Source organism: Scardinius erythrophthalmus, assembly GCF_964197995.2.
Source record: "Scardinius erythrophthalmus genome assembly, chromosome: 6".
NCBI lineage: Eukaryota > Metazoa > Chordata > Actinopteri > Cypriniformes > Leuciscidae > Scardinius > Scardinius erythrophthalmus.
Genome location: NC_138226.1, coordinates 9,281,497 through 9,309,241, shown reverse-complemented (window position 1 = coordinate 9,309,241; position 27,745 = coordinate 9,281,497). Strand labels below are relative to the sequence as shown.

General features: G+C 37.8%; 1 protein-coding gene across 1 annotated transcript in view; it reads left to right on the top strand.

Moving 5' to 3' along the window:
• spegb (striated muscle enriched protein kinase b) overlaps positions 1–27,745 on the top strand; it is an 83,169-nt gene that overhangs the window by 38,764 nt on the left and 16,660 nt on the right. Inside the window, exons 3-21 of the mRNA XM_081368868.1 lie at positions 2,330–2,450; positions 6,086–7,650; positions 7,768–7,911; positions 8,266–8,448; positions 12,262–12,437; positions 12,795–12,883; positions 13,322–13,497; positions 14,744–15,004; positions 15,891–16,049; positions 16,133–16,322; positions 16,721–16,950; positions 17,088–17,207; positions 18,603–18,707; positions 20,053–20,259; positions 20,354–20,477; positions 21,581–21,753; positions 21,838–21,950; positions 23,171–23,339; positions 23,764–23,863. Coding sequence (XP_081224994.1) covers positions 2,330–2,450; positions 6,086–7,650; positions 7,768–7,911; positions 8,266–8,448; positions 12,262–12,437; positions 12,795–12,883; positions 13,322–13,497; positions 14,744–15,004; positions 15,891–16,049; positions 16,133–16,322; positions 16,721–16,950; positions 17,088–17,207; positions 18,603–18,707; positions 20,053–20,259; positions 20,354–20,477; positions 21,581–21,753; positions 21,838–21,950; positions 23,171–23,339; positions 23,764–23,863 — 4,405 coding nt within the window. The remainder of the gene's footprint in view (positions 1–2,329; positions 2,451–6,085; positions 7,651–7,767; positions 7,912–8,265; positions 8,449–12,261; positions 12,438–12,794; positions 12,884–13,321; positions 13,498–14,743; positions 15,005–15,890; positions 16,050–16,132; positions 16,323–16,720; positions 16,951–17,087; positions 17,208–18,602; positions 18,708–20,052; positions 20,260–20,353; positions 20,478–21,580; positions 21,754–21,837; positions 21,951–23,170; positions 23,340–23,763; positions 23,864–27,745) is intronic.

Sequence of the window (27,745 nt, the reverse complement as noted above, 5' to 3'; positions counted from 1 at the left end):
TTGATTTGATCTGTTATGGTAGGCGTAGAGAGGTGGGCGGAGGCCCATTGTCATTGATTTTGATGGATGCTTCCTGACTGCAGTCTAATCCATTCAGTCACTGTGAATTACACGGGCTCTGAAGCCATCAGCTGGGACTTTGCTTCAACACAGCTTGCAGCTGAAAGGCATCACCTGGGCTTTATTCAGCACACCTCTGAATGCATGCTCATGTAACTCACTTACATTATCCATCGTTCTGTCTGTCGTTTTCTCGTTCTTTCTAGCATTCTATATATCTCACATTCTATCTATCTATCTAGGGTTCTATCTATCTATCTATCTATCTATCTATCTATCTATCTATCTATCTATCTATCTATCTATCTATCTATCTATCTATCTATCTATCTATCTATCTATCTATCTATCTATCTATCTATCTATCTATCTATCTATCTATCTATCTATCTATCTATCTGTCTATCTGTCTGTCTGTCTGTCTGTCTGTCTGTCTGTCTGTCTGTCTGTCTGTCTGTCTGTCTGTCTGTCTGTCTATCTATCTATATATCTATCTAGCGTTCTGTCTTTCATTCTATCTAGTGTTTTATCTATCATTCTATCGTTCTATCAATCTCTCGTTCTATCTCTCGTTCTGAGGTTGTAGGTCTGAGGTCCAGTTATAATGTTAGTAACCAAAATGGTCATAATTTGCCTTTTCACAACCATTCTGCACTCTCTCTCTTATAAATAGAATTAGTTTTTGTTGTTGTTGCTACTGTTCTTTTACAGTTTTTCTCAGTCACTTTGGTGCATTTCTCACATCACTATTTACATTTGCACAACAGTTAATGCAGTTCTCAAAACAATTAGTACAAACTGCAAAACCTAGTTGATAACCTGCAAAAGCGTGTCACTTGCTCAAAATGGATAGCTCACTCCTCAAAAGCAAGTATTCATGTCAATGAAAGTGTCAGTGTCATCAAGATGAAAAGTCCTGACACCATTGTTTATGAACAAGATAGTCAAATGGCTTTGTCATGTTTTCATTATGACAGTTTACTCTGTAATTTTTTTCCAATGCAAAAAAGTCAGATCTTGGTGACTACCTGAAAATGCTCAAGACAGCACTATATACTATTTGTGCACAGCCATTTGAAAAATACAGTAAAGTTACACATTACTGTATTTAGTGAGGTAACTGAATACAAGACACTGAATATGTATGTTTCACATTTTTACTGCATATGCTCTTTGCAATTCTAATTTGTTCACAGCATTGTGCAACAGAAAAAATACACCCTTATTTACAACAAACATAAACTCCCTTTGGGTAGAGCTGTGCACAACTGTAAACAATATTGCAGTACATATTGGAACTGAACATACAACACATAGTGCTGTAATCATTCATGCACATCCAGACGTTCCTCATCAGTGAAAGCTGAGATTCACCTGAGAGAAATTGCTCAATTTAGGAGACATTTTCAGGAAAAAAAAGATGTAAATTTTTTTTTGTAAAATTTGCTTGACAGATTTTGACAACTAGTTCAACATTTCTGTATGTAATGACTCAAGCAATGAAATGAGGACTATTAGTTTTATATGGAATGACTATTCAGCATTCAAAAGTATAGTTAATTTTGACTGACATGACATAAGCAAATGATAATGTTATAAAACAGCAGAGAGTTGTATGAAAGCATTTGATGCATGTCCAAAAGCATTTGCAATTTGTTGGAAGGAATGAGAAACTGCTACTATGATGTGCACAAATGACTAAATGTGGAGATTGAACTAACTGTTGTGCAAATGTAAATAGTGAAGTGAGAAATGCACCAAAGCGACTGAGAAAAACTGTAAGACTTTTATGTAAATGCTCACTTTGCATGTGAAAAGAGAAAAATCGTTCGCACATGAGTTTCCTGTGTGTCCAGTCTAATATAGATTTAAGCAGTTTTGGTTTTTGACTCCAGAAATTGCAGAATTTTAAATTTATAATTTTAGCAGCTTTGTTTCGATAAATGGTCTTTTTAGTTTGTAATGCAAATTTTGGTTTGTAAACTTGTAGTGTTTTTTTTTTTTTTAGTACAATAAACTATAAAATCTTTCAGTTTTTCTCATGATATGACCAGTTTAATAAATAGTTGCTTTTTGGTGCATTTTATGTAGTTAAAAAAAAAAAATTAGCAAAAGGGAAAAAAAGTGTAACTGAAAGAAAATAATTTCTGCTGTTTGCAATTTTTGGTTATGTGGATGAATACGCCCATGACATGTGAACGCTAGTACGTCGAGCATCCTGCCTTAAATTTAATTTACTCTGTTTGTTCCCATTTTGGCTCTCCCGTAGGTGAGAGAATGATGGATGTCGCCCCGGATGCGAGCGATCGCTGGGCCTCCGGTGAGACCACAGTGTTGGAGAAAGAAGCTCTAGCCCTGGGATCAAGAGCTCCGGGGCCGCAATCAGCCAGGCAAGCCAACAGCCGGGAGCCGACGGGCACCCAGATCAGGCACCTAGGGGTCGAGCCTCTGATTCGAGCGTCACGCGCCAATCTATCCCGACCGGGTTGGGGGTCTGAGGAAAGTGTGTCTTTAGCTAGCGATTACTATGGTAGCACATTCAGTCTTTATAGAGGAAGGACTTTTTCTGTACCCCTGTAAGTAAACCTTCCCAAGCTAAAATAAATCGCAATTAGCTACAGCCCACAATAAGCAGACCAAAACACAGATATAAAAAGATCCCTCATCAATAGATAAACAACCACAAACCCCATCACAGAGTCACAAGAGACCCTTGCTCTAACATGGTGTCCCCTGTAAGTGCTAAAGATGGGAGGGGACTGAGAACAAGACCCAGGCTGTAATTCCTCCTCTGTCTCTCTTGGTATCTGAGCCGTGCGTTTTGGTGGCCCCATGAGGCAGCTTACATCACCACAGGAATGACAGAAGATACAGTGAGTGGGCTCTCTGTTTTTGGATGAGGTTCAGCTCAGCCCACAGAGTGTAAGGGCTGTGTGAGCTGCCAAAAGCCTTACATTTATATGTGACTCATTTGCAAGTGGCAGCACAGCAAAAGTTTTTTTTTTTATACATGTATTTCATTTTTGGAGAGCTTTATTAAAATGACACTAAACAACTTCAGTGGATGCTCATATTCATTTCATAGTGTCAGACAGTATATATAACTTATCTTGCATATATTTTATGTTAATCTCAGAGATTTGATTTCACGATTAACTTGTACATTTTTTGCTGTGGTGCTTTGACAAGGGTTCAAAATATTCCAGATTATTTTTATTACAAAACTGTAATTTTTAGCTGTTTTTCCACTGCATATTGGTGACAAACAGCACAGATGATGTGTTACCTCAGATGAGCCAATCTGGAGTCATAATTTGATGATACGTCATTCTAGATAACTTTCTGGTTGTAAAAGTTGAAGATGTGTGAGCAGTGATGGGTGTTTTTCTATGTAGTTGGTTGTATGTCTTGGATTTGAATTGCTTGTGTCACTTATTTCATTCTTACAATTGAACTTAAACCGTGTTGTTAGTTATTGGACAAAAGCCAGTATCACATTTGATGTTTGACAAGTTTTATTTTAGGTGCTGGCTATGATGTGTAAGTGTAGATATTGTTAAAAAAGAAAAGAGGGCAATCTTCTTATTGTATCTTCTGTGTCATTCATCCCTCCGAAGCACTCTTCTTCACCCATGTTTGAGCCAGGGTTGACTGTAACACTCTTAACACCAACTCAAACCCACCTTCAAATGTTAGTTTTCTTAGTCCATTATAAACCAAATTTTCAAATTTCACTCCACTCTGTTTAGCATTGAACAATACCAAGCTTTGCATATTTTCAAACCCGCTGTTATACATTAGTTTCTTTTTTCCACCCTGTTGTTTGGTTCTGCTTTTGATTTGCTGCTCATTTGTATCATGAATGTGTTAAACAGAGATTGGTAATGACAGGCTGTTCCTTTTTGTGCCTAACCTTAAAGAAAGGCATGGCTCTGTCTAAGAGAGGGCAGGCGCAGGGCACTGTCAGGTAATGACCTGGCCTTTAAAGCAGCCAACTTATACTCTGTCAGATCTGTGTCACATCATGTACAAACTGAGATGCTGAGAGCACAATGACCTTTTGTGCAGGTCAAGATTTTTTGGAAGCTGCTAAAGGAGTCTAAGAATAGACTTTCTGTAGAAGTGCTGCTGTAGGCCAAACCGTTAAATCTGAAGACAAAGCATTTAAACTCCAAAATAGTAATTGCTGAGTAAGCTTAAGGTGATGCATCTTCCATTGCCTGTACACTCATTCTGTTTTAATGTCACTAAAACATTACCATTTTACTTCACATCATAATAAAAGTAATGGTAAAATTAAGGTTTAAGCTGACAAAGTTATACCTAGCATTACTCTCTTAAAGAACTTTGAATTTTTGTCTACTAAAAATAAACTTATAATGTGTAGCTCAAAATATTGAGAGGTTACAGGTTGAGACAAAAATAGTTTGAATTTAGTTAAGCATAATACAGCACCTCCCTCACACACCGTTATTGCCTTTTCATTCCTCATCTAGATTTCTTTTCATTTAGTTCATACTTTCCTTTGACCCCCATTATCCATATGCAAATTCTTTTAGTTTTCTACTCGCACAGCAGTCGATGCAAAATTGAAGCTGAACAAAGTTTGCATTAAACATGCTTGCATCACTTTTGTGTTAGGTATCATCGACCCCTTCGGTTTCCCCCTGGTTTTTTGTGCATGCTGTTTTCGGTGAACTGCATAGCATGAATTCTTGCATGCATGCACATGATGCCTTGAGTGACTCGCAAAGATAGGAGGGTATAGATCTTGTAAGAACTCTCAGATTGAGATGCTCTGTACAAAAAAAATTGTCATTTTTTGCAAACTTTAAACATCAGTGTTTCAATGGTAATGATCTCAAATAAAGTGCAGTCTAAAACACTGTGATGTGTTGAGTATTATTCCCTCAAGTAAAGCCAAAAAATACAATAGACTGTATGCTATATATACAAGATACTATTTATCTTGAATAGTATAGTGAACCATCTAGAACTGCTACTGCCAGTTGCTGGCTTTGTCATACTTTACTAACATCACACATTTTCTAAGGATCATCCCTCTGTTTTAACCAAATTTGTGCTTTGTTCTCGCATGATTTTGATGCTGCATGGAAGATGTTTACACATTATAGTGCACTGGATATACAATACAAGAATAGGTTTGTCAAACTGCCGGATGGGAAGGAAGCTACACTGATTGGATTCACAGTACTGTATCAGATCTGCAAGTTTATTGCAGTTTGGTCTGTGCTGTGTAAACAATAAAGATTTTTATGTTTTACTGCTCTTCAGACATTTTCTAGTGCACAGCCATTTTGAATTAGACCCCTTTTAGCAGTATTCTTGATGATTCAACATTTAATAGTTATGTGCCCGCTCTAATTCTTGTTTTCCTCTTCCTTCCTAGCACTGGCAAGTGACTCTTGATTTATTCCTGTAGTTATCCAGTGATGTGTGGTGGTCTAGCCCAGTGATTTTGGAAGGTATAGGACTAGTAGGCATAAATGAATCTGTCATGTGCTAATATTACATTATTTTTGCGCATTCAGTTGTGTAGTAAACTATAAGACAAATAAATTACAATTTGTTTTAAGTTAGAATTCTGATTTCTTAGTCTTATAGGTATAGTGTAATTTTACATATACATAATTTCTTGACTGTCACTCCGAGATTAATGGAATGTTTTATTCATGCTCTCCCTCATGAATCCCCTCACATTATTTTTATATTTCAGTTTATCAGTTAAGAGAAGATCATAATCATTTTTGGTTTTATTTATCTCTCCTGAAATTTGAAAATTATGAAGGTTCACATCACTTTTTTTCTCAAATTAAGACATTCGCAGACGTAGACTTGAATTAACTTGTGCACAAACACATGCAGACAGTCCCATTTAAGATCCCACATCAGAGAAATTAGCCTCTCTGGCCCCTCTTCCAAAGTCCTTATCCAAACAGTTGGGCTCACCCCTTGCATAACCCCATACTCTAACAGAACATTTCCCTCAAACACCTTCTTTTAGGAGCCCATCTGAAGAAGTTTCGAGGGAATCTCCCCCTCAAGTCCTACCACCCCCTTCCCCCAAAATTGGCCGCTCTACTGCCTCTCCTTTGCTCAGCCGTTCTGGTTCGTCCCCTGCCACACCCCTAGCCCCACGCAAGAAAGTTGTCGTACCAACTGAATATCAAGACACAGTACCAGGAGAATTTGAGGAGAAGATTAAGCAACCCAAATCCTCAGGCATGTCTCAGAGTAGTGCTCAAGACTCCCGACCACAAACCCCCGTCAGCGAGTATTCCCGCAAGGAACTTACACCTCGGCCCTCACCAAAACTGACGAGATCTAGCTCCAAGATCTTTGAGAAGGTGCGAGTTTTTGAAGAGCGCAGAAGAAGTATTGATAACCCAGAGGGATCTATATCCGGACGTTCTTGGGCTGGATTTAATAGAGCCTCGTCTATTGACTCTGATGAAGGAGGGAGCCGGTTGGGGATCTCGAGGGAGAGCTCCAAAGAAGACCTACGTGAGGCTCTGAAGGCAGATGCAGCCCAGAGAAGGACTATGTTCAAACAGCGGGCTGCTTCCCTGGAGGACAGACCCCGTTACTCCCAGAAGGTGCAGGACATTGAGAACAAGTTCACAGAGGAGCTCCAGCGCATCAAAAAACTTGTCGGTAAACCACATATGAAGAAATCCTTCTCAACAGACCAGCTCTCTACTGTTCACAGGAGCAGGCAACCTATAGGGAAGGTAGAGCCCATCCCACCTCAGGTTCTTCAAAAGCTGCAGGATAGAGAGCGTGCTCAGCGAGAGCAAGAGATGAGAGAGAGAGAGCAAGCCAAAGAAAGATCACCTCCGAAATCACCGTCTCGCAGACGAAAAGATCAGCTGGCACAACAACCCCTGGAAAAAGTTGAAAGTGATCTGCTTGTCCCATCTACCAAGATGGTAAGCACATTTGGGCATGAACCATCCCCTCCAGAGGCCATGTCACTTTCTGATTTACCCGGACAAAGATCTCCAAGACTTCGTGGCCCAAGCCCAAGCAGAGATAGTCCTCGAAGGTCTCCAACTGTAGAGATAACTGCCATGGCTGAAGAGCGCTCTCGAGGAAGAGCTGAATCTCCATCCAGAAATGTCTTGGAGATGACATTACGCAAATTGGAACCAAGACCTGCAAGTCCACTGGTAAAACGTGTTGTTCGTGTTCAGGAAGTTCCTCAACCAGACGATGAGTCAATGCATAGGAAGACACCAATAGAAGTCACACTGAGAAAACTGGAAAGAAGGCCTGAAAGTCCTCTGGTGCAAGGAGAAACAGTAGCCATTCAAGAATGCCATGTCCAAGCTCCCCCCAAACCTCCACGAGTTTCCTCATCTGAGGAAAAGATGGAGCTGGATGTGACTCCTCTTCCACTGGCACCAAAGCTCACCATACCAAAAATTATTATCGAAGAGGAGCCAATGGAGACGGATACACCTCCAGAAAAGAATGAAAAGGCTGTGAAAAGTGGCACTGGTAAAGAGGAAAGACCCCAAAGAAGCAGAGGAAGAGGACGCAGACAAAGACCAATGTCCCCTGAATTAGGTAAATTAAGGCATATCCAGTTGGATGCAAATCTTTGACTTTGTAATATCCAAGTTGGATATTACACTTGAGGAATACACATCTATTGGTTCTGACATATCTCTTTTGCTATTACAGAATCTTCAGACGACTCGTATGTGTCTGCAGGAGAGGATCCTTTAGAGGCTCCTGTGTTTGAGTTTCCACTTCAGGACACTGTGGCCTCCACTGGAACAGAGGTCCTTTTAAAATGCATCATCAGTGGTACCCCTCTCCCCGAAGGTTAGTTTATTGCTGCTGTAATAACTTCAAACAGAACCTTTAGCATCTTGCATAGCTGACTTGAAACTGCAATACATGAGCATCACAGGGAGGCAGTCATGGTGTAGTCCCTGTTGACTCTGAATCATTCCCTCAAAAGTACAATCTATAAAGGCAAATTAAATTTACAATCTATAATTGCAAAAGCTTGCAAATTGTCAGCTCAGCAGTACTATCAGTTCTTTATGTTCAGACAGCAACACTTGAACAGGCTACTTTTGAGCTAATTCCAGGGTGTCTCAGGAATAAGACTGTACTTTCTAGCCTTTACTATTTTGCTACTGGAGGTAACAAAGACTTTTATTTTATATACAGTTACATGGAAAAGAGACAACATTGAGATCAAGAACAGTGCAACCCATGTTGTAAAGGTAGAGGGAGAAAGGCACTCGTTGCTCATCAAATGGACAAAGCCAAGTGATGCAGGAACATATACAGTTTTCGCTACCAACGAGGTGGGCGAGGTGTCCAGCAGCGCTACTCTTTTCATCAAATCAGGTGAGTGTTATACGGTGAAGCTGTTCCTTCACATTGGCGGAATGTTGCTCTGCTGTTGGTTGCTAGTTGGCATTCCTACTCAACCGCTGGATCAGGTGACAGACCTATTGTTCATCGCATTCGTTTTTATTGCCAAAAAGCTGAACTCTGCTCAAGATTGGAGCAACCGCCAATGGTTGCCATCACTCATGTCGCTGCAAATCTCAATGAAAATGAAGGAATTCAGGTTTCTTCGTCACAGCATGTGTGCACAAACGCCCCTTAATCTTTTTAGAAGACAGCTATTAGGTTTCCTCATTTTTTATGTCTAGTATCAAATCAGAAGCATCAGATCATTTTAAACATATTACTTGCCTTAAGCTAGATATTTGGTTTTAAACCATGCAGAGAAAGTTTCCAAGTGAATGTTTTGAGCATATACTTTTGAGCAGAAAGGATGAGCATATTGTGTTTCCAACTTGAGTTGAGGATGTAGGAGTTTAAAGGGTAACGTATGGGATTTTAGAGTGAATTTCAGTACCTTCAGATATCCATGTAGGATCAAAGGCTGTGAGTCACTCTGTAAACATGCAGCCCTGCAGGGTTTGCATCTTTGTGTTGGTGTTTAAATCACCCTTAAAGCAAAATAATCATTAAATTAACCATAAAACATTTTCCTCACCGACAGCTCTGTTTTGATCACTCTGTTTGGATGCACAGTGCTTCTGTTTTGCCTCCTCTATTATTTTCTTTGTGCTTCTTTGCTTTCTCCTTCTCTCCTTGAGATCTCCCTTGTTCCCCACTATGGTTCCGCCTGGATAGTTACCATAGCAACCCAGAGGTTAAATTGAACATATGAATTGTTTAACTGCGTGCTGGCCTCATAATGAGTGGTAAAAAAAGATGGAAGCACATACGTTGATGAGACTGGACAAATTGCAAATTACTGTCTTCATTTGATTTGTTTAACAAAAAAATTGGCAAGTGGAAGTAGCTTTCATTTGCTGGTGGTAAAAATAAAGTATGGAATTGCATTATTATTATTATTATTATCATCATTATTATTATTTCTTTAGCGTTTTATTTTATATGTACATATGAGAATGAATTTATGCTTGTGTTTGTTGAAGTGTGCAGTAAGGTTTACATTTGTTTTTATGATTTCTTTTTTACTGTTTTTATGTTGTTGTTGTTGTTGTTGTTGTTGTTGTTGTTGTTGTTGTTGTTGTGTTATTTAAATTGCATGGTGAAACCGAAGATAAATGTTCTACTTTGTGGATGATAAAATAACGTATTCTATTTGATTTTATTTAGTGTATTCTTTTTTCTTCTTTTTGGTAATGTTTAACATTAGGTTTTATTTAACACATTTTACCATGTTTTAATTCTTAAGTAATTCAGGGATCATTGCAGAAATTACAAAAAAGAAATGACATTTGTCTGATGGAGATGTCTGAGTACATATTCTAATATTCTTCTAGTGCACCCTTGTTTGTTCTAATGGTTAGAAAGAGAAAGAGAAGCTTTACCTTATTAGGGCGGTGAATACCAGGGGTATTTTTAGCGCTCCTTCCTCCATGAAACGATCTCTTAATAATCTCATATATAGTGGATCCTTGTATTACTTCACTGACAGCTTGTTGTTAAACCTGCCATTAACCAAGTAAGCCTTTATTTTCCACAATAACACGACAGTTAGACAGTTGTTCCTGAGCAATCAGGAATGATTTTATCGACAGATGAAAGACCTGCATGAAAGTCATTTTCTTTATAGTTCATGAAACCATAGGTTTGTTGAGCTACAGCAGAAGTGAGAGAGTTTGTAAGAGGCATATAAATAGGATGGTTGCTATGATAAGTATTTTATGGAAGTTCCTTTGACTTGAATGGAAAAAAGGGAGGACATCTGCATCTGTTTGCTCTGATGTGAATGTGAGAGGTAGTGTCTTATTGAAAGCGAGAGAGCCAGAGAGAAAGAGCAAGGGAGGGTACAGAAGACAAGGTGTCTACACCAGATTACCAGTTGAAATCCGAGGGCATTCACTAAGGTGCAAATCTAAGGTGTTGACATATTAAGACAAATACTGTCAGGACTGAACATGCGCTGGTGCCCTCGGTGTCGGCTTAGTGCATGGCTGAGGTCTGGCTGAAGGATCAGGGCCAGGTAGGTTTGTGTTCAAGAATTTGGGTCGCACTTTATTTTACAGTACGTACACTTATGTGTACTTGCCTAAGAAAGTACTGGTTAATATAAGGTAACTACATGGGTTAAGTTAAGGTTTAGGGGTTAGTTCAGGGTTAGTACCTAGTTCTTACCCAGTTATTGTAATATCTATAATAAGTACTTAGTACATAGGGTACAGGACTGTAAAAGTGGATTTCCAGAGAATAGTACAATATTACAGACTTTGACCATCCTTTCTTATTTTTTAAGCTACTTTTGGATACTCTGTTTGTTTAAAAGTTTTATTCTTTTTTTTCCTTTAGAGTAAAGTTAAATGAATCACTGTCTTTAAGCCGTTGGAGTTCTTAAAAATGTTACCGCTTTGAAATTAGAATCATACCCGAGTTCATGGTAATGTATATGTATGTTCTAAGCTGTTGTAAGAAGAGACACGGTGTCTATTTTTTCTTCTGGTACATGCATGGCCGAGTCTCACTGCACAGCTTTGCTTCAGGCCTCTCACGGCAAATGGTTTCAAGTGTTTACACGTGTATCTCGCTTAAGGAATGACTCTCCGTACTGTAGCTTATTTCTGTATGTCCTTTTTAAAAATCAATATCAGCAGTTTAGTTTTAGACTGAATGAATGCAACTTAAAAACACGCTTGGCAAGCACTTTTTCTTTCCCGTTTGTTGAAACAGGAAGTTGAAATGGGACTTACAGAAGGATTTCAGGGTAAAATAGCCCATAGCATTTAGTTTACATCATAGCTACAGTATGAACCATCCTCCTTGGCAGGTGGTATTAATACAAGACAAGTCATCAATAATTTTAGTCAGTTTTGCTGGAAGAGAATGTGCATTCTGAAAGAGAAAGAGAGAAACATTTTGTAAACTTTTCGGTGTACACGAGCATATTTTGTTTTCATAAGGTGTTTTGTTTTAATGTGATCTGTCTAGAATAGTTAAAGTTAAACATAAGTGTAAATTTTATAATCAAACCATTTAAAATTAAAATTAATTTTAAATTAAACAATAAAAAAAGAAAAAATGATTGCAAGGTCATAGCAATCATACAAATTTGTTGTAGTCCAGAAGTATTACAGGTTTGATTTGTATTTTTTCTTTTGTAAATTGTAGAGTGTAATGCATACAGCTTTTAATTCATCTCTTCTGATCATCTGAATGGCATAGAAAATCCTTTAAAAATTTCCTATAGCGTAACAAATTTGTTGTTGGACACTTTTCTGAGTATATATTCTTCGTCCTCTGTTTTTGTGATGGTTTTTTAAAGCAATCTGTCCCTAAAACTGGCATTCCCATTGTCATTGGACTTTTATGAAATTGGATTTGGGATTACAGTATCCTTTCTCTTCAGGGATGCTGGTTTATATTCGGCCCATGTCTTTTACCCTTCCCCTTTCTAATCCATTTCTCTGTGTCAGAGCCAAAGGCAAAAAGTAATTCTCTGTGAATTTCACATCTGTGATGTTGTTTTCTGAAGAAAACAAAAAACAAAAACATATTGTTCTGCAGATTTTTTTTATAGTGTTATTGAGATAAATGTTGACTATATTCATTGAAAATCTTCCCAAGTGTGGACATGTGCAAATGCAAATCTGAAAGTACTGCTTGTAAAATCCATTCCAATCTCATTGGTGTTTCTCACAGAGCCCAGTCAGGACCAGCGTGGGAACCTTGGTGTACCCATGGACGTCAGCAGTCCCATCACATCTGATGAGGAGTATCTCAGTCCTCTTGAGGAGGGGATGGATTTCTCCTCCTACAGGGGACCTGAGCCTAGGAAGATCGTGGACACTCGATTCAAGGAGCCTCCAGCCTTTCAGGTATCAGAGAATAAGACAGAGATTTTAAAATACTTTGTCAGTATTGACTTTTACATGCACTGCTTGTACATGCACTTCATGTAAAAACCCATGTTGTTTTTAAGCCTTTATTCTGGAAAAGTCGTTTAGATGCTCAAAAGCGATTGGAATATTCATGTGCACGTTATCATGTGGACATATTCCGAATAAACTAAAACATGACAATTCTTCTGCTATTCTATTTTGGAAAACCTGGAGATGCTGATTAATTTTCTGCATGTAAAATTTGTCATTAACTGCACATTGCCATTTGATATTTTTAGTTAGTTAATCTTTACAAAAGAAAAATGTGCCTCTGTGTGTTTACCAACGCAACAGGTTGTTATTGGAGAGCAAACCGTTATAGAGGGTCAAGAGGTGACCATGTCTGTTCGAGTGAGTGGACAGCCTAAACCCATACTTTACTGGTGCGTTCCACACTTCAAAACTTTACCTTTATTTGTCTAGACTAAACAGTGATTACACTTTATTTCGATAGTCCACTTTAGACATTCTAATAACTATAAGTAACTTTGCAACTACATGTCAATTAACTCTCATTAAACTATCAGTAGACTGTTAGGTTATGGTTAGTAGAATAGGTTGACATGTACTTGCAAAATTACTCATAGTCAGTAGAATGTCTGTTGGGGAACCATCTAAAAGAGCTAGCAGATATTAAACAGACAGTTTAATGCTAGTTGACATGTAGTTGAAAAGTTACGTACAGTTAGTAGAAAGTCTAAAGTGGACTATCGAAATAAAGTATTACCTAAACAATTCATATAGATTTAAACAGTATGGACTGTTTGTTCATTTGTTTCTTGATTGACTGACATGACAACTTTTATTTTCCCTCGTATCAGGCTGAGAGACAGAGTGACCATTAAAACAGGCCCACGGCATATCGTCCATGAGACAGAGGAGGGCAACTTTGAGATGGTAATTAAATCAGCACAGAAGTCAGACACTGGAGTTTACACCTGCAAGATCATCAACGAGTATGGAACTAAGCAGTGTGAGGGCAAACTGGAGGTGAAAGGTAAGGGCTAAGGCTGCAGTAGTCATGCATGGTTTGTGTTCATTTGGGAATCATAAGCATAATAAACCATGGAGACCAAGTGTTGATACCTCTGCTTGCTTAAAGATGATGTGTGCAATTTTTCTTGAAATGCTTTCTTCTTTCCCAGCTTAATATGCATAGACAACTATAAGTAATCCATTCATAATTCATTACCCCGAAAATCACTGTAGTTGAGGTACTTTACATTATGAGCAGTTTGTAGCTTGGCAAAGTTGCAAGCTATAAACTTGGCTTGTCAAATTTGCAATGCAAATGATCACCTTTTTAATATTTAATAAATAGGATTTTCCAAATTATTAATGCAGCAAGATGATTGCGGTGTTTGATGGTTAGTGAGTGAATGTGTTTGAATGCATAATGTGAGGTTTGTGTCAGCCAGTAATTGTCTGGCCATATTACACATGAATCTTCTTTGGGTCATTTTGCATGGCGTGAATAGTTTTTACATGAGAAGTGCATTCATAATTACAGAAGAGATTGTTGCATGCCTTGTTTTAATACGAATAATTTTTTTTCAGTCGTTGTACAATTTTATTATTGTATAATGATTTCTATGCGCTAAATAACATTTTTTTAACAGTCTTGCTGTTTAATGCATTTTTTGCAACTTTGCATGATGAACAAGATTTGCAGTTAATTTAGTGAACTAGCTTTCAAACGTTTGGGGTTCAAAAGTTTTTAAAACTTTCATCTAAACAAAATCTGCATATTAGAATGATTTCTGAAGGATCACGTGACATTGAAGACAGTAATGGCTGCTGAAAATTCAGCTTTGCCAACACAGAAATAATACATTAGGATAGAAAATGGTTATTTTAAATTGTAATAACATTACACAATATTACTATTTTATTGTATTTTTGATCAGATAAATGCAGCCTTGTTATAATATACATTAGCCTTGGTATACTGGTATTTCATTTTAAGAAGTCTGAAAAAGCCAAAATACAGAGTCTCATATCTGGCGATGCTGAGTTCTGGGTGTAATTTTGAGCTGATCCGTACTGAGCCGTGAACGGATTATGCTGACAGACAATGTATTAGCGTATTCATCTAATATTTCTGCTCTGCTGTACTACACAAGCTATTAACAGGCTACGTCTGCAGCAGATTAAACGCATTCACTTTAAGCTTCTCTGGATTTCCTCAAAAGGGTTTTTTTTCCACTCTTCTCTTTGGTTGATCTTTATCGTTTTGACTCCAGCTCGTCCAGTAGAGCCAGGCCTTGCCATCATTCGGCCAGTGAGGGATGTAATGGTGAAGGCAGGAGAGACTGCCCTGTTCGAGTGTCATGTGATCGGCCCCCAGGACACAGATGTTGATTGGCTGTCAGATGGGAAACTCATCCAGCCAGCTCTGTTGAACTGTAAGATGCACTTTGACGGGAAAAGGTGCAGGCTGCTGCTTAACTCTGTACATGAAGATGACAGTGGAACGTACACCTGCAAACTGAGCACAGCTAAAGGTGAGCAGCTTGGTATAGGTTTTATATACACTTTGATATCAACACATCATTAGCTATGTTTCCATCCACATATTATTGTGAAATTTTGGGATATGGCATAAAAAGCACTGGATGGAAATGCCAAGATGTGCATACATTTCTAAAAATGCGCATAAAGAACTTGAGGCAGATTATCCGATAAGAAAACGTGCATAAACTACAATGGAAAGACACTTAGCGAATAAATCCCTCAATGTGTAACACAAAAACTCACATGACTTTGCCTCAGAGAGGATGTGCATCTCAAATGTTGGTCATTCTGAAATGCCTGAGCCAATGTCTGTCATCACAATGATTTGGTATAATGACCTCCCGGAACTGTCTTGCACGGTTGCCTTCCCAAACGCCAGGCATCCGCCTCCAAACACAAGATAACATGACAGCATTTCATCTGCGCATTCTGAGGCGCAAGTAATTTATGCTGTACACAAAAAAGAGCCAGAGTGGCTTTCCTAATTGCAGCCACTTTCATTTTTATTACAGATATTTTATTACAGATATTGTTTACTTGTATGACTGACTTTCTTTTGCGGAACAAAAAATAAGATATTTTGTTTCAGTGGTTTTGTCCATATAGTGAAAGTCAGTGCGGTCCAAAAACAGTATTGCATTGAAAAAATAAACACAGAGACATTTTTCCTAACATTTGTGTTCCATAGAAGAAAGAAAGTCATACAGGTTTGGAACCACATGAGGGTGAATAATGACAGATTGTTCATTTGAGTGAACTGTCCCTTTACAGTAGCACCAAAAAACCCTTTTGGCAAAAGGTTTCATGACGTGATCTGTACTAATTGCATGACCCTTATTAACCTGTCTTTTATTTCATATAACATGTAATTTGTAGAGGAGCTGACCTCTAGTGCCAAGCTAAAGGTTTTAGCATCCATAGAGCCCCTCTTCACCCGTCAGCTGGATGTACTGGAAGTTATCGAGGGTCGTAATGCTCGATTTGACTGCAAGGTCAGCGGGACGCCACCTCCTCAGGTCACCTGGAGCCACTTTGGTATGAGTCTAATTCCCTTGAGTGCCTACCAGTGTCAGTCCGTGTAAAATAACATCAAGATGGTTGGGTCATGTCTTCAACAGATCATTCTCTGGAGGAAAGCGATGACATTCGAATCTTGAAAGAAGGAGGACGGCACTCGTTAATCATCTCTCATGTTAGTAATGAAGATGAGGGCCTCTATACAGTTGTAGCGCATAACTCATATGGGGAGGCAGAATGTGCAGCGGAGCTGTATGTGCAGGAGCCCAGACCGGCAATATCCTCTCAAATGTATGACCTTTTACTTATATTTCACTCCGAACATGTTTTATAAAGTTATTTCACCCAAAAATTCTCTCATTATTTACTTCCAAACCTGTAAGCTGTTATTTTGTCCATGTAACGTTCCATATAAGGACAGTTCATAGTGGCTGTCGAGCTCCAAATAGGACAAAATATGCCATAAAAGCACTATAATGTCATCCATAGAACTTGTGCACCATATTCCGAGTCTTCTGAAACTAATAGATTGCTTTTTGCAAGGATATACTGTAAATGGTGCTTTGACAGGTTCAGGTTGACGATTTTCATATTTGGGTGAAGTGTTCCTTAAATCAAAAAAATGTCAAAAATGTTTTGCATTACAATGTAATATCTTTTTATGAAAAATTTTGGTTTATCTTTACCAGAGCAAAGCTGGAAAAAATGCCCTCCATTCCCGAGGAGCCCGAAGTGCCTGAGAATGAGGTGGAACGTTTCACCATGCCTGATTTTGTCAAGCCGCTCTATGATCTGGATGTAGTCGAGGGCAGAGAGGCTGTGCTCAGGTGCAAAGTGGCTGGCTTGCCGTACCCGACCATAACCTGGTTTCACAATGGCAAGAGAATTGATAGCACAGAGGACAGAAAAATGACACAGTGTAAGTTAGTGATGCCATAATTCAATTCTCTTACAATCTACTGAGCCTTTCCAGAAAGCAGTCCCTATGGAAATAATTGTGTGAGTGGTGGGAATAACAGTAATATAACATTGTACTTTTTGTTGTCTTCTCTGCAGTCAGAGATGTTCACAGCCTGGTGGTCCGCACTGTTTGTCATGCCCACGGAGGAGTTTACAAGTGTGTCATATCCAATAAGGTGGGCAAGGCCACATGCTATGCCCATCTTTATGTGACAGGTGAGTTTAATATCTTCATGGCTTCTGCTAGCTATGCATGACAACTTGAAAATTTTGAAAAAGGGCAACTTAAAAAAGTCTGAAGCTTACCAATAGCTTAACAATTCACACAAAATTCATTGATCAAATGAAATGTTTTAATGTTTTTTATGAATATGTTAGCCTTAAGGTTATTTATAAGCTAATGCGCTCCAAAAATTTGCATTTAGAAGATATAAGCACTCAAAACTTACTGTCTCTCACTTAAGCCAATATGGATCAACAATTTTGAAGACATCACTCTGCACTTCAGCATTTCATCTGATTTTCTGTCCAAACAAATTCTCTCTAGAATCTAAAGGGTCCCGCCGCTACACTATAAATAAAGGCTGAAGCTGCAACTGAAATCGATCACTTGTTCACACAACTGCTATTTCTGTCAGGACGACTATCGTCAAATATGATTGACAATTAGCATGCAGTTTGGATTGGCATTATGGTTCCGTTCTGGGCAAGAACTCCAAGATTTTCTATATGGTGAATAGCACATAGTTCAATATAGGGGATAGGGAACGATTCAGACAGTGTAAATATGCTTTCCATTGGGGTGAATGAAGTCTGGTTTCATGTTAGTGTCACGTAAACCATCGCAGTTCACACAGTCTGCTCTGATCCAGAGACACGACGGTAGCACAGAGCGGATCATATGTCATATGAGTCGGCGCAGACCACAGAACGGCGCAGACCACAGAACGTATCGGACTCGGACCCATTTGAATTCTAAAAAAATAGAAATAAAGATAAAGCGATAAGGAGGAGATAGGGAGGAGAAACTGTTAGACAGACTCTGCATTAGAAACAGCACTGACGAGTAGAAGAGATAACACCGGTGCCATGCACCAACATAAATTAAACACTTTTCAAACTACACATCCTCAGCCTGATAATGTTTACTGTTTTGCTTTAGTTACAGTTTCATATTAAATCTAGAGGCCACAATCTAATAGATTGCCGAGCTGTTATATAAATGAAACGCTATTGGCTATTTAAAAAAAAAAGGGAGGAGCTGCTAGATATGTCCCGCCCTGTCTCCCTGTTTCAGTGGAAAGTAGAAACACATTGAATAACGCTGCGTGTTTCAAGGCACTTCAGCAGGACTTGGATTTACTGTGCCTACTGCTGATGTGAGTTACTCAGAGGATTAGTTAGGCACTCCCAAGTTAGCAGCCAGATTGGCATCAGATTACCACTGCTTATTTATGATCTTTTTCATATCCCAGACTGTTCAAAATAACACTACGACTCACATCTCAGACTGTTTGAAATAATACTACAATTTATTTTAAGTCTGAAGCATATGCATGCATGTGTAAGAAGTGGTGAGAGACTCCTAACTTGACACTTTTGCTGTTTTAGACATCCTTCCTGACCCACCAGATGGGGTTCCAGTCATTGAGTCCATCACTGGCAAGACTATCACGCTAAGCTGGAAGAAACCCAGAAGACTGGATTCGTCCATTGGTATAATTATGCATGTTATTTATGTATTTATTTATTTCATTTAGAAACTGTTCTTGTACTGTAACTTGTCTCATGTAAAGATTTGAAGTTCTCCAAAGGACAATTTTAATTGGTCAGTGGTTACTCTTTCATAGCTGTAGGATAATGGAGTTATCAGTTAAGATTCATTTAAATATACACTGTGTCAAAATACTTGTAAAATACTTAAGGGGAAAAGAATAGAGACGTTTTGACATACAGGAAGAGTACAGAGCTATACTATGATTTGGGATCATTTGTTTATGAAATCATTTGATGAGAAATGCTCATGAGTTGTCATTGTATTCTCTGTCTTTTTATTGCAGACTTTGGTATCTTGGCAAATCTGAGTTTGAGATCACTTCTGAAACTCTAAAGACAAAATTGAGATTACTGGGGGTTTTATTTTGGGGGTTTAAGAGCAAAATCGGTGAAGCAAGGCTAAAAAAAAAATAAGTGTGATTTCTGCACCACTACATAATTGCAATGTGTTTGTTTGGGCAGCCTAATTAGGTTCAACCAAAAGTTTTAGTTTGTAAGACGGGCTACCTGTTTTGTGACCAATGGAAGACGGGAGACTTATTACTCTAATTTACAATTCTTTTTTTGTGCCATTAGTGCGGCAGAAATATTGCACTTCACTTTTTAACAAAAGTCTCTGCTTAATGTTATTGTGGTCTTAGAGAAATAGAGATATTAAAGGATAAGTTTGCCCATAAAGGAAATTTCTGTCGTTTCAAACCTATAAGACGTTTTCACACCAATGGAGAAGTTTTATATGATATACAACATTTAATGGTAACTGTTTTCAATGTCATTAAAATGAATAGAAACAAACTTTCAAAAATGATTCAAAAGCACCAACTATTCCATTAAAGAGATCTCATTTGTGCTCCCTGTCTATTGGCAACTTTTCATTAAACTAAATGTAGCATAAATATTGATAGAAGAACAGTGTAGTGATGCTGGTTGTATAACAGCACGAATGGTTGACCTAACCTGCTCTTGTTTCCTTTACACATTTCCAAGTATGGGCACCTGTTGAATATAGTTTTGTAGCTCTGTTATACAGTAACATTTTATTTATTGCTTTCCAACAGACGTTCTCTCTTGGTGTTGTTGTTGGAAACAATCGCAGATTTAATGCTGCATTAACTGTCCAAGCCCTAAAATTTTAGTGTCCTTGTTCCATGCTGTCAAACACGGTTTCCTCTCATTGCAGTGTAATTGAAAAATGGATCGGAAAGTTAGATCCATAAATAATCAGTTTTCCTTTTTTTGTTATAGATTTAAAACTTAACACAAAATGATTGATTTCTATTTCCAGATCCTAGCTCCCTGATGTATGCTGTTCAGCAGCAGGCCCTGGGGTCGATCCAGTGGACCATCATCGCCTCTTGCCTGAAACAGACCACCTATACTATCACCAATCTGTCTAAAGGTGTCCGCTACGCCTTCAGGGTGCTATCAATCTCCAGCAAGGCCTTTAGCAAGCCGTCGCCTGCTACCGAGCCAGTGCAGCTGCTAGATAGAGGTATGCCTCAGCAAACAAGGACAGCCACAGTCAGACAGGTCAATGAGATATATGAGTTACTGCAGGAGCCTGGCTTTTATCTCTCTGTCTGCAGGTCCGTACATCCAGGAGGCTCCTGTAATCATTGACAAGCCGGACATTGTGTATATGGTGGAAAAGCAGCCCTTAAGCATCACAGTCACGCTCAACCATGTCAATGCATCGGTCACATGGAAGAGGTATTTTGCATTTTGATTAGCATTCAATCATTTTGCAACTGATACTTTTTTGCTATGCCTGATTATTATTCATAAGTTATGAAACTGTTGATCTAAAGGGATAAATCATTGAAAAAAATGTTTTTCCTGTCATAATTTACTCACCTTTTTGTTGTTTCTTCCATCAAACATAAAAGGGGATGTTTAGCAGAATGTCTGAGCTGCTCTTTTTCATACAATAAAAGTTAATGAGAATATGTACTTGCGAGCTTTAAAATATATTAAGAAGGTTTTGCCTTTCCACTCTTTCAAATCATGATACACAGGATAGCTACTTGTTAAATTTGACTGCACTGAATCAATTATGAAATTCTTTTTTTGTTTTGCCTAATACTTATTAATAACTTATGAAACTGTTGATAAATACAAAACCGAAAGGGATGAATCACTCAAAAAACTCATTTGCTCTTCCTTATGTTGTTTCTTCCTTCTAATACAAAAGGAGATATTTAGAAGAATGCCCGGGTTACTCTTTTACATGCAAAGTAGGATGTTTTACATTAAAAGTATAAATTTAAACTCGCAAGCCTTAAAATAGGCATAAAAGTACCACAAGAGTAATACAAATGACTTGTTTTCATTGCTGCAAATCCTCTGTATCTATACAGTACACAAATATATCAAATAATTGTTATACAGACATGCAGTTCAAGTTTTTCCTATGCTAATATTTTTTGATGCTATGATTAAGACAGCACTTTATTAGTATTCCTTAAATATTTTAATTAGGGTTTGTTCAAAATCTCTAACCCTTAGTATTTCATCATTTTTAACATTATACATTATATAGAAATTAATATTTGTGTAACTGAGGCCAGCTAGTAAGGGCTGTGTGAGTAAACGTCACTCCCCTGAATGACATTGATGGAGTTTTCTACACCTGCATATTAAATTCTGATTAGTCTTCAATCTTACACCTGAATTCTGATTGATCTTTTATTTCTTGCATCTATTTAATAGCCATATAACCTAAAATATGTACACCATTCTTTTGCATTTGCAAGGACATGTAAATGTTGTTGACCTGAATAAAACTTAAAGTTATTGTGGCATTATATTTTCAGAGGGGCAGTGACATTGTCTAACAGACCGGGTCTGTTTGAGTTGAGCATGCCTGATGATGACCAGCATACACTGAAGCTGTACAAGGTAAAGAGCAGTGATGCTGGTCAGCTCACTTGCGTCGCCAGCAACAAGTATGGCAGCGACTCCTGCATCCTAACCCTGGAAATGGCAGGTACGTTGCCTTTTTCAGAATTCAAACTGTATGAGTATCTGTGTTATTGCAGATATTCAGTCTCATTGATTTCTCTGTCTCTAGTGGCACCAACTTTTGAGTCCATCATGGAAGACCTGGATGTGAATGTAGGCGAGACTCCTCGTTTTGCGGTGGTGGTTGAAGGAAAGCCTGTCCCAGACATCCTTTGGTACAAGGTGTGTGCTTTTGTTGTAGTGCATGCACAATTTAATTAGAACAGTTTTTGATGATTTTATAGTCAATTAAAAAATGCTTTCTTTTAATAAATCAAGTTTTGGCGCAGTGAAAGTCTATAATATTCAACTCTCGGTTTGCGAACTAGGCATGTAAATAGCAGAAAAAAAAACAGCCCATTTAAAAGAGACTTATTATGTCTGTTTTTACAAGATGTAAGTCGTAGGTTCCCCCAGAATGTGTCTGTGAAGTTTCAGCTCCCCTTTTTGGGTAGAAGCAAAAACACAATGTTTTCGTGTGTGTATCTTTAAAATCAAATGAGCTGCTGTTCCCCTCCCCCTTTCCAGATAAGGGCTGTGCCTTTACAGCTTGTGCCTCAGATACTCCGGCAACAAAAAAACATGAGAAACAGTATGGGCCATTTCCACAAAATGCATTTTTGCATTCCACTGCGCTGCTTTTCCATTGTTTTCAATGTAAACAGGCTCTACAGTATGTAAACGGACCTTGCTGGTTTTTTTTTTTCATTTGGGACCATTCACACACTGTATTTACATCCAAAAACATGAGGCGTAGGCAGTGGAAAACGCAATGTGTCGAAACACGTTTTTTAAACGTTAGAATGGCATTTTTAGCGCGAGACGCGGGTACAACTGTCAAACACGTCCGTCTAGCGCATTAACATAGAAAAGCAATGGAAAAGATGGGCGGTGGAATGGAAAAACACGTTCTGTGTTCACTGATACAGCCAACAAGAAAACCTTTCGACTTTTTATCATGTAGCTGAGACATTCTTGTGTTGAGTGTTTTGAAACCAAAAGTTATTGCTGTTTCATGATTCTCATGCTGTGGTAGACGTTTGCTGTTCTCGTATCAGTTGCAGTCAGTTTAGCTGAGACTTCTGACTTTCATCTTGATCCTGAAGTCAAACCACGTCAGCCTGTTTCCCACCTGATCTCTCACTAATGTTGCCTGTCTGATATTTCCTTTAGCCATATCACCTCCCTGGGAGCATCATCACTGTAAATCTGTAAATCATGCTAATTTATGCTTTGAATAATACTTTTGAATATTCCATCTCCTGCCTCAGGGCTTTGCCTTCTGTTTAATTCCTCACTACCCTGTTCACCTCAAACCCACACAAATGCATTTCAAATTCAAATCACAACAGTGGGATGGCTGCTTAGTCAATCTTTTCCACTTGTTTTCCTCTGATTTTCAGGGAGACATCCTGCTGTCCGAAAGCAGCCATTTCACATTTGTGTACGATGACAATGAATGTTCTCTAGTGGTGCTTAACACTCAAGCAGATGACTCAGGAGTGTACACCTGCACTGCTAAGAATCTGGCCGGTTCCGTGTCCTGCAAGGCTGAGCTGACCGTCCACACCGGTGAGCACTTTGCCATTAATGAAGGAGGTTGTATTTCTATTTCTAAGCATTATATACATTAAAAATATAATATTTAGATGTATCTTTATTTATTTGTATTAATTAATTAATTTCAAATAGGTTTTGTTATTTACCCAATATTAAATAACCATTTTCAGTTAATATTAAATACAATTGTTTAACATTTTTTCACAATAAATAGAAAATAATGTTAACAAAGCACAACAAGAGATACCACTAAGTTTTCAGACAAATAAACATACTGTAGGCATATTTGCAAGAATATATATGAAATATATTTAAAAAAAACTGTGAAAAAAAAAATTTAAACTGTGCATGTGCAGCCTGTGCTTGGCAATTCATTTTATTGGCTTTCAGAAATTGTCTCTGTGATTTGTTTTTTTTCTTGACTTTCTGTGTGTAGTCAAGGTGGAGAAAGATGACCCGATGGAGGATGAGGCGTCCATCCTAAGAAAGATGCGGAGACTCACTGATTACTATGACGTGCACAAGGAAATTGGGAGGTGAGTCATCCGCCCAGAGCCTCACTTAGACACACCATTTATCTCTAATGATTTCCTCTGTCGGCCTAGAAATTCAAAAAGCCGACTCCATCAGCTCCCGCTGATGACAGATCTCAGGTCTTCTGACTCATCACAAACGTCTAAGGTTTAATAAAGCTTCAGCCGGATAAAGGGTTGGCACATTATTTAAAATACACTTTTGGTCTGGAAGTATGCAATTTCATGCTCCACAATCAAAGGATGATTCAGCCACATCAGAAGAGGCCAAAAGACCCCTGGCATTTCTCATGTCCTTAAAATATGGGATCCTTGCACTTCTTAATAAGGTTTGTACAGGTTCTGTATTGAGTACGGTAGTCTCGCATAGCAGCTTTCATTGGCCAAGGACCGCCCAGAGGCCGTCTGACTGACATGTAAAGCAACCAATCACAGTTTGTTTTGTTCCTCATCATGTTTAGGGGCGTGAAAATGACACGTTGATGTCCCTACAATCATAGACATAATATACATAGACGCCCTATTGGCCGCTTTGGAACGTTGCTGCGATACGTCAACGCGTCCGCCATTTTGTGGAGGGCAAGACTGCGCTGTAATCAAATGCAAGTAAACTGCTGAGCTGCGGTTTTTCTGTATAAAAACCAAAAAAAATTACATTTATCAACCGATTTCAGTGGTTTGTATGTGGTGTACAAAAAAAGTTCCATCTGTAGTTAGTTAAACTCTCGATAGTTAGACTTATATATTATTATTTTTTTTTTAATAAGGAATGGCCAAAGCTCTGGCTTGTCATGTATTTAGCTTTTCATTCTTGGATAAGAATTGTGAACACCCCCATACTGAGATATAATTTAATTTTCACATTAAATTAAATAAAGTTTTCTTATTGTGGGAAAAGCATATTCTGTCATTGACCCGATTTTAGCAATAACAAAGATAACTGATGGATCCTTTATGGTAATATGATATGGTACAACTACAGTGCAATGCAAATAGTAAATATAAGATAAAGTGAGAGGTAGGCTAATAGTAAATAGTTTAGTCAATAAAATAAACAAACAGTATACAGTAAATAAAATAGTAATGAAAAGTATAATTATATAATATCATAAGTACTAATATAATAATAATAATAATATTAATATATTGATAATAGCATATAGTTTATGTATACTTTAATAATAGCAGTAGAATATGAAATATCAATTACAGAATATAGACAATAAAAAATAATAGGTTAAATAGTTACTATGAATAGTAAAATAATTTGACAGCATAACTATAATAGATTGATAATTGTAAGTGGTATATTATTATAATAACAATAATAAATAATGTAAATTTATACATTTTAAAATATTATTACATAGGCTATATAAAATAAAAAATGACGCAACCCTGTCTCTTTTTGTTAAATTTCAGTTTTTAAAAGGTATAAGAAGCTATACAAATCAAGAAATAAAGTAAACGATCCAGTCAAACATACAGCAGGCTACACTGTTATAATAGCCTAAATATATATGAAACTTCACTTTGCCCTCAGCCAAAACAATCTGCCAAGGAACAAATTATAGATTAATGAAACCAAAGATCGCCCGTTAGATAAACACAAGACGAATTATTCTCACTAGACTGACAGCGACTAACGTCAGAACTCAGAAGCGGTGTACGACAGGCACTATAGCCGAGGCAAGGCTGTTCTCGGCGGGGTACATGAGCGCTGAGCGCCCGCGGGGATCGCTGGATCTCACAACTCCGAAAACGTCAGATAACATTTTTAAAAAGGCGCTATCTTTATAAATAAACCACAGATTTGAGCTTTAAACAACTACATTGTCGACTGAAAAACTCTTAAAACTACATTTCGTGACACAATAACAGTAGTATTTTTAAATTTCGTGGCCTTTCTCCTCTGAAAATAAAAATAGTAAATGAAATGCAACCAGAAACAAATTTTCAGTTTTGCTTGAGAAAGGTAATTCCCTGAGACCTGTTTTCAATTGTGTGGCGATTTGTAAAGCCCCAAGCAGCACAAGAAATAGGCATTTTTCTCAATTCTCGTTATGAGAGGTATGGGAAAGTTGCCCTCCGCAGTATGGCGGCGCCGTTGACGTACGATCCAGCGGCCAATAGGGCGTCTATGTATATTATGTCTATGCCTACAATAACTGACCAGTGTGTAAAACTGAAGTAAACGTATTTTAAAGAGTCTATGCCGTGAACTTTACATATTTCACATTCTTTTGAAAATCCAGCATTTAGTTGATCCTGAGAAGCGCTCATTGTCACAGTTGTAAACGCAACGGCTTGCTTTTTCCATGAGGGGGTTTGGTGTCATGGCATCTTTGTTTCTGTACCGTTAAAAAACGCGACAAACACATCTCTCGGAAAACCTGTAGAATCAGATGACAACTTCGAAACTCCTGAAGTGTTTCCAATTTTTGTGCCATACTGTATGAATCAGACGGTCAGCCAACGGTCCGTGGGCATGACGTCTGAGACTGAGACTATGCATTGAGTAACTACCCAAAATCCCTTAATATAAATATTAGGGCTGTCAGTTTAAAGCGATGCGTTCAATAAAGTGGACATAAACAATATATTAGCTTCTAAAGCCACTTTTTGTTAGGTCTATTCAGGGATTTACTCCTCTTCCACAACGTATTTGAATATTTTGAATATTTGAATTTGGTTTTCAAAATGTTTATTATATGCTCAATATATCAATATATCATGCAATTAAATTGACAGATCTAGTAATCATACTCCTCAAACCATTTTAGTTTTAATCTAGGTAAGATTTGCATCTTTGAAATGGTTAGGTATAATATGGTCAAAGCCACATTTTAAAGAGAGGGTTATTTGTTTGACACAATGGTACACTGAGCGCTCGACTGGGCGGAGAGGAGTGCAGTCTTTGTGGCTCAGTATCTCTGCTCTGCATGCTGTCGCTTTCTCTGTGTTTTAATTATAATCTTCATGGCCGACTGCCACCGTTCTATTAAGACTTGCACCCGCTGCAAACAGACACATGCTACAGCGCTACACACTCTTTTCCCAAACCTAGTGAGCTTTCTGCTCTAAAAGGATGTTAAGGCATCGTAGGAGTGCTCTTTGTAGACCCTTTGGCAACATTGACCTCAGATGGTGAACAGAAAATGTTCATAATAAATATAGATTTTATACATACACTGAAAAGTATTGAGAAAAATGTATAGTCTAACAAAACTTGAGTATTTCACGCAATATTTGTTTGTACACTACCTTTCAAAAGTTTGGGGTCATTTAAATGTTCAAGATTTTTTTATGTTTTTGAAAGAAGTCTTTTTCAACCAAGACTGCATTAATTTGATCCATAATACACTAAAACAGTAATATTGTGAAATATTATTACAATTTAAAATAACATTTTTCTGTATGTTATGCATGTGATGGCAAAGCTGATTTTTCAGCGTCATTACACAAGTCTTCACTTTTTCAGTGTCACATGATCCATCAGAAATTATTCTAATATGCTAGTTTGATACTCAAGAAACAATTTTGTGTAATCATCAAATTAAGAACTACTGCTTAATATTTTTTTTTTGTGGAAACCGTGAGAAATACAATACATGGCAGTACTAATGACATAAATACATTTCTGTCATTGTTGATTCATTTAATGCGTCTTTGCTGAATTAAAGTATTCAATTAAAAAAAAGAAATACTTGTGTATTTTTATGCTTAGAATACAGAGTCATTAGCTTGGCAACATGCTAATTGCAAACTATATTAGAATTGATAGTTTTTGTACAATTTGTGCACAAATCTTTTACAAATTATTACATTTGGTAAAGATATTTGCTTAAACACTATATTTTCACTGGCTGAATCATGCTATTGCTT